An 18,274-nucleotide genomic window follows, 5' to 3' on the forward strand; every position below is an offset into this window, starting at 1 on the left:
CGATCAACTGAACACACAGAAGAAAAATTATGTATTTTTCTAAATTCCAAATCAATAGTGTGGAAAATATGAAAATAATACAATGTTATGCTGAGTCGCTTTTAGCTCAGAGATCAACGACTTCACAGCTTTTACATATGAGGAGCAGAAAATGGTTTTAATGCCAGACATGTGGGATTCTCACTTTCAAACTAAGAGTGTTCCAATGTTAGTTTTGTAGAAAACCCTGGTATTCTGTATCAGCAGTTTGAGAAAAGACGTACAGGACCAGAAACTACAACTTTGATTCTCTTGCATCAGTTTAGGCCCCCGTTTATGCGACAAACGTGAAAGTGGAAAACTTCTGTGGCGTCTTAGTCGACGGTGCTGAAAACGCAACGGTTTGAATGATTGATTTCAATTGGATGAAAAAAAATCCCTTTGTTTAAATTCAATAATGGCAACTTTGTGATGAATTTCTATTTTTGGTGGAATTTCTTTAATCACACCAGAAAAATAATTGTTAATGGAGAAAAACAGCCAACAAATATTGACAGAAGCTTTAAAAAGCTTGTCTGAAACAGATCATTTGAAGTAAGAACAGTACTTTCTGTTATGTGTACAAGTCAGATGCAGACTTCATGAAACTGAAGGTTTTCCAGGAAAACGTCATATTTGAAAAATGTTGCTCATCAGTCCAATAATGTAAGACACACATCAGGTTACCGTGATATTTGCAGAGAATCGATGTAATTTTTCTTTTCCAACATGTGGCCTGACGGCTGTGGCTCTGCAGAAATTGTGGCATAAATTGCAGTTGTGGAAGCGAATGCAAACAGCAAGCTGTCACCTTCAAAACCTTCATACGCTGCGCGGGATCATCGCTTTCCCCCAGATCTGATTTATCCGTCTCGCCGCCCGTCGGTACAGGAAACAGCCCGACGCGTCAGCCCTGAGCGATCAGCTCATTAGCTGTCACCGCATTGTTGTGATTTAGCGCGCGTAGTAAAAAGAGAATCGCAGCCGTATTGGCAGGCGATGAGATTTCTCCATCGCCTCCATCACGGTGAAGATCGAGGGTTTGTGAGGCTCGGAGGAGCAGGAGGAGATCAATATGGAGTCTGGGGAACGATTCAACGCACACAGAAACTGCTTCATTCATTTAACTTTTTATATTAACAGGAAATGACCCCATATTAAAAAGTGTTAGCTCGCTAGCAGCATGCTGTGAGGGAGGTTCCACATTAGATCTACAAATAGTAGTTTTTGTTCCATTAGTTCTATCAAGAGACAAGTTAAAGAAATGCTCTCTACACTTTTTTTTCAATCATTTGTCATTCAAATATGATTTTAGCATGTTAACCATGTGTAGCCGGTCTTCTTTCCGCTCGCCGGATTATTAGCCTCGTTAGCATAGCATAGGAATTCTGATGCATTTTTAGATTTTTTTGTTAACAAGCTTAAGAGTAAGCAAATTCAATACATGCTACAGTGCTAACGTGTAAATACAATGCTGACATGTGAATACTTTTACGCGACAACATTAAGTGAAACCGCATTGTTTTGGAATTTTTATTTTAGAAAAGTTTCACTGTTTGAAAACGATGGCAAAAATTGGCAGAAACCCTGAAAACCATGGAGTTAGCATGCCGGGCCATGAGTTGGCGCTGTTTGTTGTTTTTGTAATGAAACCACACAGGCAGCAGAGAACAATACGCTCTGTGCATTAACAATAGGAGAACACGGACGTTCTAGTGGACAGGCTCTTAACTATAAAACTACCAAGTCCCAGGAGAATATGGAGTCATGACACTCTGGACGAAAACGTTCTTATTGTCCATCTACTGAGCGTGTGCACAACAACGAGTTACTGTAGTAATGTTGTGCATGCGTAGAAGCAGTGTTTTCGTTTTCCAAAAGTTGCGTTTTCTGTGACTTCCAGCACTGCTGTCGTGCTCAAAATGATGTGAAATTCTTCTGTTTTCACTTGAAATCATTGAAGAAAACTTTTCTGAAACGATTCGTGTAAACGGAGCCCAAGTCACTTCCTCAGCTCAACTCTCGTGCGATCAGCTGAAAATGATGAAGATCTCCAGAGGAATTTTAAAAAGTCTTAAAAAAATAGTGAATTCTCAAAAATCCACACAATCCAAACTGTACACACAGTTTATCACTAGAAATGCATTAAAATGTGTTTTTAATGAAACTTATGAACACTTTTGAGTAAATGTCTTGAACTCTGATAAAGTATTATGCATGTGCATGAGGACTTTGTTTGAGTTTAATTTAATTGTACATTTTCATGCCATATTTCATTAAGAAATACATTCATATAGCGATCTGAAAGAGTCTGAGTGAACCCGTTGTTCTTACGCTTCAGATAGTTTTGAGTCCAGCTCACAGCCGCCACACAGTTTTTTTAAATTTCCTCTGTTAAAGGCTATTTCAGGCGCTCCGGCTGGGGGGGGGGTCAGCATTAAAACTCTGCTCCGAGTTATTAAACGTGTTTTCTTTAAAAAGTAAAGCTGCACGGCTGAAAGTGAAACTCGCCCGGTCCGTCCCACGAGAGTTTTCTCTTTCAACGCGCCGGTTTGAAGCGGCGCTGCGGACGCTCGCCACATTCAGCGTTATTATTTATGGTGTGAAAATATTCTGCGTGGAAATACCATCGGACACGAACACGACACGGAACATTTAGGCTCTTTACATGAACTGCGCTCTGATTGCCAGAGTTTAACCAACAAACTCTGGAAATCAGTTCTGGTGCTGGTTCTCGAGGTTTTACCATGTTGTTGGAACACATTTTATGTTTCTGGATAAATTCACTTTAAATTCAGATTAGGAGGTAAACGTAAAGAACCCAACTCAAGTATTCTGAGTCGAGTTCAAATGATTCACGGCTGCTGTTAAAGAGTCTATATCTTTTCTTTTTTTTTAAAGTCTGGATCTTTTTTAAAGAGTCTGGATCTTTAGATTTTTTAAAGAATCTGGATCTTTTTTAAAGAGTCTGGATCTTTAGATTTTTTAAAGAATCTGGATCTTTTTTCAAAAGTCTGGATCTTTTTCTTTTATTACAAGTCAGGATCTTTTTTTTTTTTTTTTAAAGAATCTGAATCTTTTATTAAAAGTCTGGATAATTTTTAAAGAATCTGCGACAAGGGCCCTGGTTCAAATACCAGCCGGGGCCTGTCTGTGTGGAGTTTGCATGTTCTCTCCATGTGTGTGTGTGTTTCCTCCGGTTTCCTCACACAGTCCCAACAAACATGCACCATGGATTGCATGAGCAAGACCCCTAACCCCCCCCCCCCCCCCCCCCCCCCCCCCACACACACACACACACACACACACACACACACACACCAGCCCCCCTATGAGCGCCGCACTGTGAGGCTGCTGCCGATGGGTCATTCTTAAATTGTCCCAAGAGGATTAACACAGTATGATAAATAAATTAAACAAACTAAATTAAATAAATAAGCAAACCAATTTACACGCATGCATGCTTACACACTTAAAAACACATAACAAATACACACACAGACACACACGTGCACACAAACATACAAGCTTAAACATAAACAGACTTGCCCTTTGTAAGACTACACTCTTTGCAGGTATACACACACACACACACACACACACACACACACACACACACACACACACACACACACACACACACACACACACACACACCGCAGCTCTGCTTGGATTAGGGAGGTTGAGAGTTCTTCATGTCACTCAGGCTCTTAATGTTTCCCATTACAGCAGCTTGCGAGAGCAACACTGTGGGATTTGCATGCTGTGGAGCTAATTGTGTGAAAAGAGTCTCTCCCTCTCTCTCTCCCTCTCCCTCTCCCTCTCTCTCTCTCTCTCTCTCTCTCTCTCCCTCTTTCTCTCTCTCTCCCCCCCTCTCCCATCATGTGTGGGAGGCTGCAGTCAGTCAGGCAGTCAGACTCGGAGGGACGCCGGCCTCCCAGCGGAGCGCCATCGCCAGCCTCTCGCACTCAAATCTGTGTTAAGCTCACATGCAGATTCTTCACTTTATCAGCCCGGCGCAGAGGCTTGACTTTCCCCAAGTTGCCTGCGTGTGACAAATCAATCTGAGCGGCGCCGAAAAGACGCCCTTCATGGCGTTTGGGATTGGATCTGAAAATAGTTTGAATAACCTCATAAATTCACCTGCTCAGCTGAGGAGACTGGCTGTGTTCACGCGTACGACTCCCCAATGTTTACGCCGTCACAACCTTTCTGAATATTACTTTCAAACGTCTGAGGGAGGGGAAGGGTCATTCGCAGGTTACTCCTTATGAACGACACACCAATCAGCCGTAACATTATAACTTCCTCCTTGATTTCTGAGCTCTGCCCTGTGGCCACCTCATATAAAATAAAGAGTGAATCAGTTACATTTTTAAAATGAGTTAATTGCACAGTTTTTGTCAGTTCGTCTTGATTAATTGGAGTTTTCCTGCATGTTTAAAATTATGGACATAGGATTTATTGTGGATAGATGGAAAAAATGAACCCAACACTCTCAAGTGTTATCTCCTCCACATTAATGTGACATCGAACGTGAAAGAGACATTTTATAAAAAAAAATGTATCCTTATGTATGTATGTATGTATGTATGTATGTATGTATGTATGTATATGTGTGTGTGTGTGTGTGTGTGTGTGTGTGTGTGTGTGTGTGTGTGTGTGTGTGTGTGTGTGTGTGTGTGTGTATATATATATATATATACATATATATATATATATATATATGGATACATGTAGGGTTGACAGAACAAATGAGGGGAAATTTAAAAAAAAAATGTAATTAAAAAAAACATACCAAACAGAAATAAAGAAAGAAGAACAAGAACAAAGAAAAGCAATCGGACAAAAAAATGTATAACTAAGAACAGAACAAGCTAACTTGATAACTAGTTAACTAGATTGTGAGATACTGTACATAGTTTGTTGTTTGTATGTAGTCGCCCTCGGGGTTTCACTCCGAGTTTTATTATTTCTTACCCATTTAGACCAGTTGTTGGTGAATTTCTCATTTTGGAGATTAAGCATGTAAGTTATCCTTACAAGGACTCTCATTCTCTCATGTGAAGATGATTGACTCAATTCGACAAGACTTTTCCTTTCTTCATCCAGCTGTGGTTTGTTGTTGGTGCCAATGCGAGCTGACGCTGAAGGCAGGTTACGTCCTGAAGAGATCAGCCGTCCATCAAACACACTACAGGCAATTTAGGTTCCCCAGTTAACCTCAAACACAAGTTTGAAAAGAATTAAGAGAAGCTACAGACAGAAATGTTTCCCCAACTGGACCCAAACCGAAGGTACAATTTGCACAGAAGTTGAAGAAACTGTTGCTAATGAAAGTTCCCCCCCCCCGCAGTGATCGACTCGCCGAGCCAGGTGGACGTCCGCGACGTGACCGACACCACGGCGCTGATCACCTGGTTCCAGCCCGTGGCCGACGTGGACGGGGTCAGCATCTCGTACGGGCCGAGCTCCAGCCCGGCGGAGCGCAGCGCGGTGGACATGTCCTCCACCGACACCCAGTACCACCTGGGAGGCCTCAGCCCGGACACCCAGTACGAGGTGACGCTGACGGCGAGGAAGGGCGAGCGCAGCAGCGCCCCCGTCTACGAGTCCTTCGTCACAGGTGAGGCTGTCGCTCTGTGAAACGCCGCCCTGCTCCCGGATGTGGGGCGTTAGTAAGAGGGACTGTGGGGCGGGTAGGGGGGGGTGTCAAAGTGTCCATGTGTTCTCATGGGTTTAAGTGGAAAGACGATCACTCTGTAGGGAAAAAGAATGAGGATGAAGTTGGAGACTGGTGAGGGAAGGAAGATAGAGGAAAGAAAAACATCTGTGACAACTGGAAAATGTCAGAAAATCGTAGCTTTTTTTAGCCTGCATGAGGATTTCATTATAAATGATCATGCTGACTGTCACTGTCCAGCTGTGTTCTTAGGGAGACTCTGTCCACAGACTGGCTTTTTATCTTACTCTGCCACTATCACACCAACGTTTATCAGCGTGCACTCTTTCTGCTAAACACTTTAATGGTGTTCATTCTTCGTGTTAGATTACGTTACAGTATTCATTAAAAATGAATGCTCTTCTAATGTGGCTACAAGTGAAGAAATCGAACAGAACAGAAATGTAAATCCCCAAAGATCTGTGCAAATCAAAGAAAATGTGTAATTGGTGAGTTACTGGAAGATGCTCTATAATCTGATGTTAGTGGGAGGGAGATGTTCTATAGTGTGGATATTAGAGGAGTAAGATGCTCTATAATCTGGATGTTGGAGGAGGGAGATGCTCTATAATCTAGATGTTAGAGGAGGAAGATGCTCTATAATCTGATGTTAGTGGGGGGGAGATGTTCTATAGTGTGGATATTAGAGGAGTAAGATGCTCTATAATCTGGATGTTGGAGGAGGGAGATGCTCTATAATCTAGATGTTAGAGGAGGAAGATGCTCTATAATCTGATGTTTGTGGGAGGACGATGCTCTATAATCTGGATGTTAGAGGAGGAAGATGCTCTATAATCTGATGTTAGTGGGAGAAAGATGCTCTATCATCTGATGTTAGTGGGAGGACGATGCTCTATAATCTGGATGTTAGAGGAGGAATATGCTCTGTAATCTGATGTTAGTGGAGGAAGATGCTCCGTAAATCATGGAGACGTGCAGTTACTGTACATGAAGGTGAAGATGGGATTATCTGTAATCCCATGTTCTTGTTGCAGACCTGGACGCTCCCACAGACCTGCAGACGGTGGAGCTGACGGACGAGAGCATCACCCTGGAGTGGAGGAACAGCCGCGCCGACGTGGACAACTACCGCATCAAGTACGGGCCGCTGTCCGGCGGCGAGCACGGAGAGCTGCTGTTCCCATCGGGACCTAAAGACTCCACGCAGGCCAAGATCACCGGTACCACAACCCGGAGCCACACACACAATCCAGCCAGGAATCTTTACACATTTACACTGACTGCAGGTTTTCAACCACATTTAATCAGGAGCTTTGATAGTAAAAACACAAACCCAAAATAAAGTCAGGCGGGACATGAGGAGTGAAGCAGTCAATAAAGTAATAGACAAAAAAATTACAGATGACAGGTGGCTAAAAAAAGAGACCATATAAAATAAACAGGGCATCATTTTGAGTAAAAATAAATCGATGGAACATTATCGCTGAAGGTAAACCTAGAATAAAACCAAGTTTATAAACGTGACTTTTTAGAAGTGATAAAATAAGGTCCTGTTTCCTCGTCAAGTGAAAATGCATCGTTTTTGCATTTTCCTTAGAAAAATGTCATAATTCTTATCAGAAGAGTTTCACGTTTACACATCAACACATTGAAAACAATGTAGTTTACCTGTAGGGCCACTAGTGGGTGCTGTTAGTTGTTTTTGTAATGAAATCACACAAACATGCAGCAGAGCACAATACGATCTAAACATTAACAATGGTGACATTCATATAGAGAAAAGACGAATGGGATGCTGTTATACTGTGACTGTCAAAATAAAACTACCAAGTCCCAAGAGAACATAGAGTGGTAGTCATGACACTCTGGAGGAAAACATCGTTCTTAATGTCCATCTATTTGCACATGTGAACTATTAACTATGGCTGTGGTGAAGTTGAGTTCTCCCCCGTTTCCACAGTGACAGATTCAGGCTCAGCAGCTCTGTTGTCGTGTAAACAAGACACCCAAAATGCAACAAAGGTTTTCTGTCTCACCTGAAAACGTTGTCGCGTAAACTGGGCCTTAACAACCCTGATAATCTCCAGCTTCTTCGGAAGAAAGAAAGAAACCCTGCAACATTATATTAGTCCTTATTGAAGACTTGTAATGATTATCATTGATGACATAAGACAGCTTTTTCTTTACACGTCACTCAAAATTCCAGTATGACATTGTAGTGGTGATTTGTATTTACTTCACTATTAACCAGGAAGCAACAGATAGCACGATCCATTCACGTTCTAAGACACTAAAACCAACAATATTCTGAATTCACGGCTTCTCATGAAGGCGTTTGAAATGAGAAATGAAGCACATCAGTGGCTGTTTAACCAGTAATAAAGCCCTTCCTCTCATGCTGATTGCAGCGGAGTGAAAGAGCTGTCTCACTCCCGATTCTCACATCGGCTCATTACCACTTTGCATCCCAATGAACAGCAGAGAGTAAAAAAAAAAAAGAGATACAGTGTGGAGTGTTTGGTCTCCTAATTCTCGGGGCAAGTGTCCCTGTTAAACACTTGGAGTTACGTTCAGCCTGCTCATTTTCCAAAATGGGTTCCCTTTGTCCCGCGTCGTGAAATGTTTGCCTCGTCCACAAAAGACTCCACTTTATTAGAAAACCACCCAGGAGGGGTTTTTGGCATTCACTCGTTAAACGGACCAACAGCAGGTTTTTTTTTTTTTTTTTTTTACTCGTTTTCGCCGTTCTGCACCGCTGACATCATAAAGCTTCCAGCAGGCGGATGTGTGTGTGTGTGTGTGTGTGTGTGTGTGTGTGTGTGTGTGTGTGTGTGTGTGTGTGTGTGCGTTTTAACTTGGGAGTTAAGTTTCTGCTCTACATGCCGCAGTGAAGCAGCATTAAAAACCATGAGAAACATGAAGGGGAAGAAAAAAAAAAAATCCCCCAAAAAACTGGCTTGTTGTGTCTTTGTCTGGACCCCGTCTTTGTCCTTGGGAGGCCCGTCCCGCGGAAATAAAGCAGTGTGTCCATTCAGCTGACGCCCCCACCCGCCCCCGCCCACCCCACTCAGCTCCACACACACACACACACACACACACACACACACACACACACACACACACACACACACACACACACACACACACACACACACACACACACACACACCTCAGCACTTCTTTCACACACTTATTATCTGTAATTGCCTTCACGCTCGTGATTTTATTGATAATGAGTTTCCTGGGCATTAGGTGTAATTTCATGCTGCAGGACTCGGTGTGCGATGACCTCTGTGGGAGTTAATAAAGGAATTAGAGGCGATCAGTCCTGGAGAGGGCTTAATTGTGGGAGACCAAAGGGCCCCCGGAGCCGGCGGTATCATAGCAAGGAGCGTTCCCGCTCCGCGACAAGGGCCCTATAGATCCATCAATGCAAATACGGCGCCGGCGCTCCGCGGAGCCACAGGCTCACCATGAAACGCAATTAGGCTGCGATCCATTGTGCAATCAAGCCACAAGAGAGCGTTTTTGTATGCGTGCATTTGTGTGTGTGTGCGTGCGTGTGTGTGTGTGTGTGTGTGTGTGTGTGTGTGTGTGTGTGTGTGTGTGTGTGTGTGTGTGTGTGTGTGTGTGTGTGTGTGTGTGTGTGTGTGTGTTGCCAAAGGCACCAGAGCTTTGAGCCCAAACAGCTGGCCACTTGACTACAGAGTCTTCCCCTCGTTCGGCCGACGCCTCGCTGGATCGGTGCAAACAGAAACATGACAGGGCTTATTTCTTTAATCTCCAGATCACAGCTCGTTTCTGAATGTCAATGTGGTTCTGCAGGTCTGAGGCCCGGCACCGAGTACGGGATGGGAGTGACGGCGGTGAAAGAGGAGCGGGAGAGTCTGCCCACCACCACCAACGCCGTGACCGGTGAGACACTTTCACACACTTTTGAGTGTCCATGAGCATGTACGGGAGCGGTCCCACCGTGAGGAATTCATCAGGTTTTTTTGGGGGGGGGATCTTGTTTTGTACGAAGGCAAATGCCAGCCTGCATCCGTGCCTCATTAGTCTGCACTTATTGGAAAAGCCGGGAATGTACAGCCGGTTATTTATGGAATTTATTGGACGACTATTACACACTTTGACACACTATCACAGTTCCCTTCACAAACTCTTAATTTATCCACAAAAGAAAACTCTCCCTTCATCTGAAGCAGACTCCTTTTCTAAACTTGCCAAACTTCTCAGATGTTTCCTGGATTCCTGCAGTTTTATAGGATTTTATGTAACAGCCTCCGCGGTTCCTTCCTCACACGGATTTTCTTCCCCGCTGGTTTCACTTCAGCTATCATCGCGACGTTCCGCCTGCTCCTCACAGAGACGCCGATCCCAATGAGCCATTTTCAAAAAGTTGTGTTTTCAGTGACTCCGGGCAAAACGCAACAAAAGTTTTGTATTTTTTTCTTGGAATCGTTGCCGTGTACACATGCCCTTAATGACTCATTATAAACCGCGTGCAGCTGACGCCTGGTCATCAAGTCCACCGTTCTCACACAACAACGTTGTGAAAAAGAGATAAACACTATAAACATTAACAAAGTGGGTGCACAGACATTCGTATGGACAGACGACCCCATTGGATTGTCTGCTGAGCACGTGCAGAACAACTATATTTGCTACGGCAAGAAAATAATTGTCACTATAAGTGTAAACACATGCATTCACTTCCACTGCCTCCTTCCTCAATGCTTTTATTTTGTAAACATGTATTATGGTAGAAAAGAAGCCCACACTTAATCTTCTCCTGAAACTGTACATTGGCAATGAGAAAGTACCTTCTTTTGTAGGTTGTCTCATAATCATGAACAGATTTTGTCCTTTTCTGTCTGCAACAATTCAAATCATGAAAAGAAGCTCATGGGTTTCCCGTCTCAGCACTTCAGTGACGTCTGTGACAAACTCTCGTCTCCTCCTCCCTCCACTCACCAGCCTTGGACGCTCCCAAGGACCTGACGGTGGCGGAGGTGACGGAGACCACCATGGTGCTGGAGTGGAAGCGGCCACTGGCCAAGCTGGACGCCTACCGGCTGGTCTACATCTCGGCCGATGGCCATAGGGCCGAGGACGTGGTCCCGGGCGGCGCCGAGTCCCACGCCCTGAGGGGGCTGACGGCCGGCATGCTGTACACCATCAGCATCTCGGCGGAGAGGGGCCGCCGGACCAGCGTGCCCGCCACCATCTCGGCCCCCACAGGTCAGCGCCACACGGATATTCGCGATACGAAATGATCTTTGATTGCGACTTCACAACTTTCTTTTTTTTTTTTTTAATCAAAGGTTTTATTCATGTTTGTGATTCATGTCCATGATTGAAGGGAGATGGTTTTAACTTTCCCTTCAGCATTTAGAGCCGAACATCTTCAGAAAACAGTGATTCAGATAACGACCATCCAATTCACTAACTTCAGGTATAAAAATTTGCTTTTTGTAAAAAGGGTCAGAATCTCCCCCGTTTCACCGTCTCATATGCACTTCAATATTTCTATCATTTGAATTCTTCTTGCCTGGAACTCATTTTTCTCATGATTCCAGTGCCCCCGCAAATGCAGCATTAGCATTAGCATTCAAACCGTGTGTTTTTAGGAAACAGTGAGACTAGCTTCCCCTCGGACTGCCAAGGAAACATGAGCCGTTACACAACGCCAGGTATTTAAAATAAATAAATGATTAATTAGTTTTTAAGTTTTTCAAAAATAAGTGCAAGCTAATTCATTTTGTATGAGGAAGCTAAGTGAGCCGCGTTTACAGGCAAACGTTTCTCTCCAGCTTCTGCATCAACTCCAGCTGCAAACGTCTTCGTATATAGTTTATCCAACGATTCAGACGTCAACACAAATACCTCGTTAGCCGTAGCAAATAATGCTAAAGCTGCATTCGCACAATGCACGCAAATATTTTGTTTGAGGAAAACGGTGCTGGTTAGCATTGCTAATGCAGATTTTTGTCAAATCAGTGATTATTAAAACTGCTAACTTTAAATAAAATTACACTTAAACTCTGGAGGTAGGCACATATTGCAAATACATGTAACTTCACGAGTAAATTTCTATCAATTGGCCAAAGTCTTTTTTTGTTTTTACCTTTTGTATAACTCAAAAACATGCAAACACAAAAACTTTTACGGGGCAAAGTGAAGAATCGAGCTATAAGTTATAATTTCGACTCAATTTGGGGGTTTCAATCCAGATATCTGCTTCTGAAGCTGGTACTGATGATGTGCTGATAGTATTTCATCTATAAAGTGGATTTTAGCTCAGCGATATCTGGTGGAGATCGTCGCTCCGTCACTGGGAGAGGAAGCAGACGTTGTAATAAATGCAGCTCTCCCAGCACTTATTGCAAAGTGGCTTTGAGTGTAAAAGACACATTAAACGATGTGGAAATCCGATCCGATTTAAAGCGCTGCTGGTCCGCATACCACCGGAGCGGAGTGAGACTTGGCATGCGGGACCGCCGTGCGTCTCGCAGCCCGCCGTTTCCACCATGGCTTGGAGCTGGTGGCGCAGCGTTAAAGAACAAGAGAAGTTCTCATTAACCATAGGTTCATTTTTTTTCTGTCCTTCAGTACTGCAGCCAAACCGAGGCAATGAATTGAATTCATTGTTAGCTTCTGAATGTAAGTCACTCTGTCTCTACCTCCCCCCATCAAGGCTCATTTATAGCATGTGGGATTATTTTCCTTCTCCCCCCCTGCTAGTTTACCCCCCCTTATTTCTTTCTTAACTTAAACATGTGAAGACAAATGGGGTGATTGTGGCACATTTTTTTCGTGCCTCCAAGACAAATATATTTCACATATAAATCTTCCTGTTATGCAACGTGTGCCCATTAAACGCATGGCTACGGGCGAATGTCGATACGGCATGAGGGAAAAGTTCTGGAAAAACTATCTTTTGCTGCATTTCTGGGAGGATTGCACGCTGCCAATATATACTGTGTGTGTGTGTGTGTGTGTGTGTGTGTGTGTGTGTGTGTGTGTGTGTGTGTGTGTGTGTGTGTGTGTGTGTGTGTGTGTGTGTGTGTGTGTGTGTGTGAGAGAGAGAGACAGAGAGAGAGAGAGAGAGAGAGCAATCCAGTCCTATTTCAACACATTGAGCCTGAAATCCTGCATAAAGTGCGCTAATTAAATGCTAGAAATCCAGGAAATGTTTGAAAATGCTCCCACTCCGTCTCCGTGGAAACGTAATTTTTTTCCGAAACGTGGGTAACGCACATATCACTGCGGCTGTAGTAAACAGTTGTTGTGCACACGGTCAGTAGATGGACAATAAGAACAGTGATTCCTCCAGAGCATCGTGACTCACACACTGTTTAAAAGCTTGTTGTTCTCTGTGCGCATGTTTGTGTGGTTTTATGACAAAAACAACCAACAGCGCCAACTCGTGGCCTGGCATGCTAACTACATCGTTGTAAACAGGCGACGTTTTAAAAACTTTGCCTTGAAAACGTGAAACTTTTCTCAAACGAAAATGAAAAAACTTGCGACGTTGTCGTGAGAACGGGGCCCTCGCCACTTGGCCTACATTGATCGCTAGTCTTGATTGCTGGAGAGAATCATTGGTTTAAGACCGAACGGAGTCCTGTGGAGGTTGTAGTGAGGCGGGCCGCGGTTAGCGTTACTACCTTATCGCTCTCTTGTTTGTTTATTTTGTAGTTTTACCAGCATAAGGTTAGAGTTTCCCATTATTCATTATGCTAAGCTAGTGCACTGTGCTAACTGGAGATAATTGTGAAATGAGAATCTGATATAATGAGAGCCTGAGTGTTTGTATTTATAATGTGTGTCCGTAATGAGATGCAAACACACGCACACACGCACACACACACACACACACACACACACACACACACACACACACACACACACACACACACACACACACACACACACACACACACACACACACGAGTCATTCATCTACTATATTAGCCTCATAGCTGAATTGTGCACTTGCTACGCGTGCGTGTGTGGTCGTGTGTGTCCGAATGAACAGACAGATAAACTGAGTCTAGTGTGTGTGTGTGTGTGTGTGTGTGTGTGTGTGTGTGTGTGTGTGTGTGTGTCTGGGGGATTGTGCGGACATGTGTGCGCCCTGCGCATTGTTCATTCATGTGATAATTGTTGGCGTGAGCCCTGCTCCCCTCTGGTTTTGTGCGATTTGACCGCGATGAACTGCGGGCTGTGTCAGATAAAAGGCCACATGCTGCGACTCCTGTTCAAACATTGTCTCCAGAATAAGCCCCCCCCACCCACACACACACACACACACACACCCCACCGACCCACCCACCTCTAATCCACGGACCCAGCCCGATCCACAGACTTTATCGTCTCCAGACACGGATCACGCTCGGTTTTCCAGGAGGGGGCGGAGGTGAAGTGCGGCCGCGGGGCTCGTCTTGTACTTGACAATCATCGAGGAGGGTTAACGTCCCGATCTGAAATGTTTCAGAGGAGAGAGAGCAAACACCGAGCTGTGACGAGCTTCTAAACATAAGGATGTTTACAGATGAAATTAAATGCAATTTAACATGAAAAACCTGCAGAAACAGACCCAAATTTAATCAGCTGACTGCAAACAAGAGCAGCAGTGCAGCCGACCCTTAAAGGCGCAGTGCATAAGATATAAGTAATGCCACTATTGTGCGTTCGATGGCAACACTGAGTCAAAGCAGTTTTTGTTTTTTAGTTAAACTCTTTTCAACTTATAAGTTAATTAGTAATTTGCGGTTTTGCAAAGTGCCGTAATGTTGTTGAATCGTGCGACAACGATAGGATTCGTGCTAAAACACTTCATGCGATGATCGTAACATTTTTTGGACTTGTTTTTGAGTTATATTTTCTTGATTTTGTGCTTCTAATTTTGAACAAGCTTGAAATAATTCGAGCTGTTGATCAATGACAATCTTTCTCTAAATTAAGTGTTCGGTTTTTGCAAAATAATCACCATGTTTAACTCATTTATTTCACAAGGTTCTGCCATTTTGAATCGCACCACGTTAATGCACAATGTCCAGGGAAGTAATCTAGAACTGTGTTTTGTAGGTTGTGCATGTCGTCATTGCAGTAATGATCATTTTGTGTCATGGTGAACAACTCTACCAAAACTTCCAGTTTATGTTCTGTTTATGATTCAATTCAGACGTTTCTTTCATCGGACCGATGACAGACAAGATGTTGACGCCAAAGCAGATACGTTTTCACCACTTTAGCAGGTTCAATGCTATACTAGGCGCTCCACTTCCATCGGCAGTGCTTTGGCGGTTCAGCTTCCGCAGTGAAGTTGGGGATTAATCCGCCGACCATGAGATGTGATGAAGATCTACCCTAACTGACGTCATCGGCCATAATTACAGCAGAACAGCAAAGAACAAAGATATTCTATCCAACACCTGGATCTGTGCAATGGAAAACAAAAAACACTGTTGAAACAAATTTTCTTGTCAGTGGTTTAGTTTCTGGCCGAACTTTAGCCAGATTTTGTTTAATTTAATAAAAATGTTACGAGCCTCCCATTGGCTCATCGGAGCTCCCGTGATGGTCGTGCATGAACGTCTCGATTCAACGAACAAACGGAGAGCGCGGAAAGCATGAACAGCAGCAAGATCTCCGACCTGCATGCGTGGAGGTGATCTGTGCTGCAGCGTCGTGAAGGTTAAAGACGCTGCCTCCAGACTAACATGAGATGCTGCTGCTGCTGCTAACACATGAAAGAGTGTGGATCAAATGGAAGATATCTGGATGACAGGATGATATCTGTGGGGAACATTTGATTTTCACATGTTTCTAACTGCATGGCCTGATTGAAAGCGTCCGTCACGACACAAAGCTTGGATTTACAGTGAAGATAAACAGATTGTTTTGGTCTTGGCAGCAATAAAAATATATTTTCCAGATGTGTTCACCAAATTCAGTTAGCTTTAATCAGTAAGTAATATTTATTTTTGTGCAGCTACTTTGAAAACCAAACTATATTCACCATAATGAAAAGTGAAATTGAATTTGAATGTTGTTGAGAAGTTCCTTCTAATCACATTTCTGCCCTTCTTTCTGTGCTAATTTAGCAAAAAGCTATCGTTTCTCCTTATTTTCCATAAACTGAGTACTTGAGTATATAAAGAACCACTTCAGAGCACCTTAAAACAAACACATCGCTGTTTGACATTTATTTTTTAAAAGCTAAAAAGAAACTAAAGCATGTCAGCATTAGCAAACTTACTTGCATAGAAATTTATATAAGCATTAAACCCACATGTAGAAAGATACAGCGTGTAGGCACATATGCTCAGACTCCAGGGCTGATTTAATCTGTATACCATTTAGGAATCATCTCTGTATATCTGATAATACAGTGGTAACAGTCAAAGTTTCACACATCTGGACTCTGCATTGCTGAGTCACATCTCTCAGGACCAGATCATCATCAGCCACAACATGCAGTAAATGCACTTCTCCTCATCCATGTGCCTCTCTCAGTGATCAGCTGATTCCAGCAAAGCCCCCACCCCCCACCCCCACCACTTCACCTCCACCCCCAACCTGCCCCACATGCCCATCACATTCCTATTGTCTCCCATCCCATTTACTCTGCACTCAGCGAGGAGAGGATAATGGCCGCCTTGATGTTTACCTGTGCCATCAATCGCCATCTCTTTCTAATCTGCTCTCTGAATGCTTGCACACACAATGGACTCCAATTACAGTCTGCTGCACGAGGCTCTGCACGCCGCCCCCCACCACCACCACCACAGGTTTGAAGTGGACAGCGTACTTCTGCCTCACCGGCCGGGCTACGCTGCACCTTCCAACGTTAATGGCTCGTTCGCGGCCATTAATGCCGCACAAGCTGCATCAGCATGTCCGCCCGCCGCTTTCCCTCTTTACGTCTTCCCACTTATATGGTAATACAGAGGAGACGGCTACGGGCAGCCGCCGATAATGAGCCTGTTTGTTCCCTCTGGCCTTTTGTAGTGGAAATAGAGGGAATATTTCCACTCCACGTCCTCTCTCTTTCTCTCCTGACAGCAAAATGAAATGATTGAAACACAAATGAGCGCTCGTCAGTGTCAGGCCCTTTGTTGCAGATGGACTCGTTCACACGCCAACCAGAGTCGCGTCTTGTTTGTTGTTTGCGTTGGACATGTGGCCGACAAGAGAAAAGTTTGAATCCTATCAAAGGTCTTCGAGTGTGTGCGTTTTGCGTTGGATTTGTACAATGTGCAATGTCGGGTTATCAGCCTGACAAGAAGACGAATGTGGTGATCGGAAATAAGAGTAGCAAACAAGTACGCATACTACTTAATCTAACCAAATCATCTAAATATTGAAATCCCAAACTTTGAGTTAAAGTGTTTTGGGTGAAAGAAGACATTTCTTTCAAACTTGAATGAAGTGGACGGGGTTGTGGAACCCCTGCTGAAAAGTCAACTCAGATGTAGTCTGTTCCCTTCAAATAGTAAATGGATTTCACTTATTTTGCATTTTTCCACTGCTTGAGCTGAAAGCACTTCACACTGTTAATCACATTCACCCATTCACACAACGGTGGAGGCGGCTGCCATGCACGGCGCTTAATCCATACATTGGAAGCATTTTGGGGTCTTTGATTTTCAAAAGTGGAAACTGTAAAGTTGGTTTGAAATGTTGAGTTTCACTGTGTTTCTAAATGCCCCCAGGCAGGGTGTAACGGTATAAAGTGTTGGTCGTGTGCAGCCCCGTGGCAGTGGGCTGATCTCCAGTCCACGAGGATCTAATCGTCTGTTCACTGTGTGTTGTCGATGTGTCTGTCGCCACCCAGAGGAGGAGAAGCCCCTGGTGACCAACGTCACCATCAGCGACGTGTCGTGGGACAGCTTCATCTTGTCCTGGTCTGCGGACGACGGTGCGTTCGAGGCCTTTCTGGTAGAGGTTACCGACGCCGAGACGGGCGCCGAGTGGCAGAACCACACGGCGTCCGCCGACGCTCGCAGCTTCGCCGTCAGCGGCCTCTCCCCGGCCACCTGGTACAGGGTCAACCTGTACGGGGTGTTCAAGGGGCTGCCCTTAGACCCCGTCTTTGCGGACACCATCACAGGTATCCTCGCCGTCACTGCCGAGGCCTCGCTCTGTCCCCTCGATTCCTCCTTCTGCACAGCCGATTAACCAGCGCTTCCCCGCTCTGCTCTGTCTCAACGTGGTTGGCTTCCAGGTCCTGCGCTGTCGGGATGCTTTCTGACATGTCGGTTTCACCTCGAGACGACGAGGACAAGTGACTCGTGCTTGTCAAAGAATCAGATTTCTGTCAGGAAGTTTGTGGCCACTCTTACCAACAACCTGTAGAGCTTGAGGCTTTTTCTTAAAATTACAACTGTGGTTCTTTAGTTAGCCTGAGGGCCCGTTTCCATGGCAACAATTTCAAGTGAAAATGCAAAACTTTCGTAGCGTTTCGTGTGTCCGTTTACACAAAGGTGCTCGGAACTAAGGTGGAAAAGGCCTTTCGAAACACCTTTTGCTCAGGCTCCGTCGTCATGTAAACGGGCAAAAACG

General features: G+C 44.3%; 1 protein-coding gene across 2 annotated transcripts in view; it reads left to right on the forward strand.

Annotated features, from left to right (window-relative positions):
• Positions 1–18,274, forward strand: part of tncb (tenascin Cb) — a 63,754-nt gene that overhangs the window by 28,893 nt on the left and 16,587 nt on the right. For both annotated transcript variants that reach the window (XM_080467403.1, XM_080467404.1), the window contains exons 7-11: positions 5,375–5,644; positions 6,736–6,921; positions 9,527–9,616; positions 10,679–10,942; positions 17,547–17,822. In XM_080467403.1, the coding sequence (XP_080323529.1) occupies positions 5,375–5,644; positions 6,736–6,921; positions 9,527–9,616; positions 10,679–10,942; positions 17,547–17,822 (1,086 nt within the window). The remainder of the gene's footprint in view (positions 1–5,374; positions 5,645–6,735; positions 6,922–9,526; positions 9,617–10,678; positions 10,943–17,546; positions 17,823–18,274) is intronic.

The sequence above is a fragment of the Lipophrys pholis genome (assembly GCF_963383615.2).
Source record: "Lipophrys pholis genome assembly, chromosome: 7".
NCBI lineage: Eukaryota > Metazoa > Chordata > Actinopteri > Blenniiformes > Blenniidae > Lipophrys > Lipophrys pholis.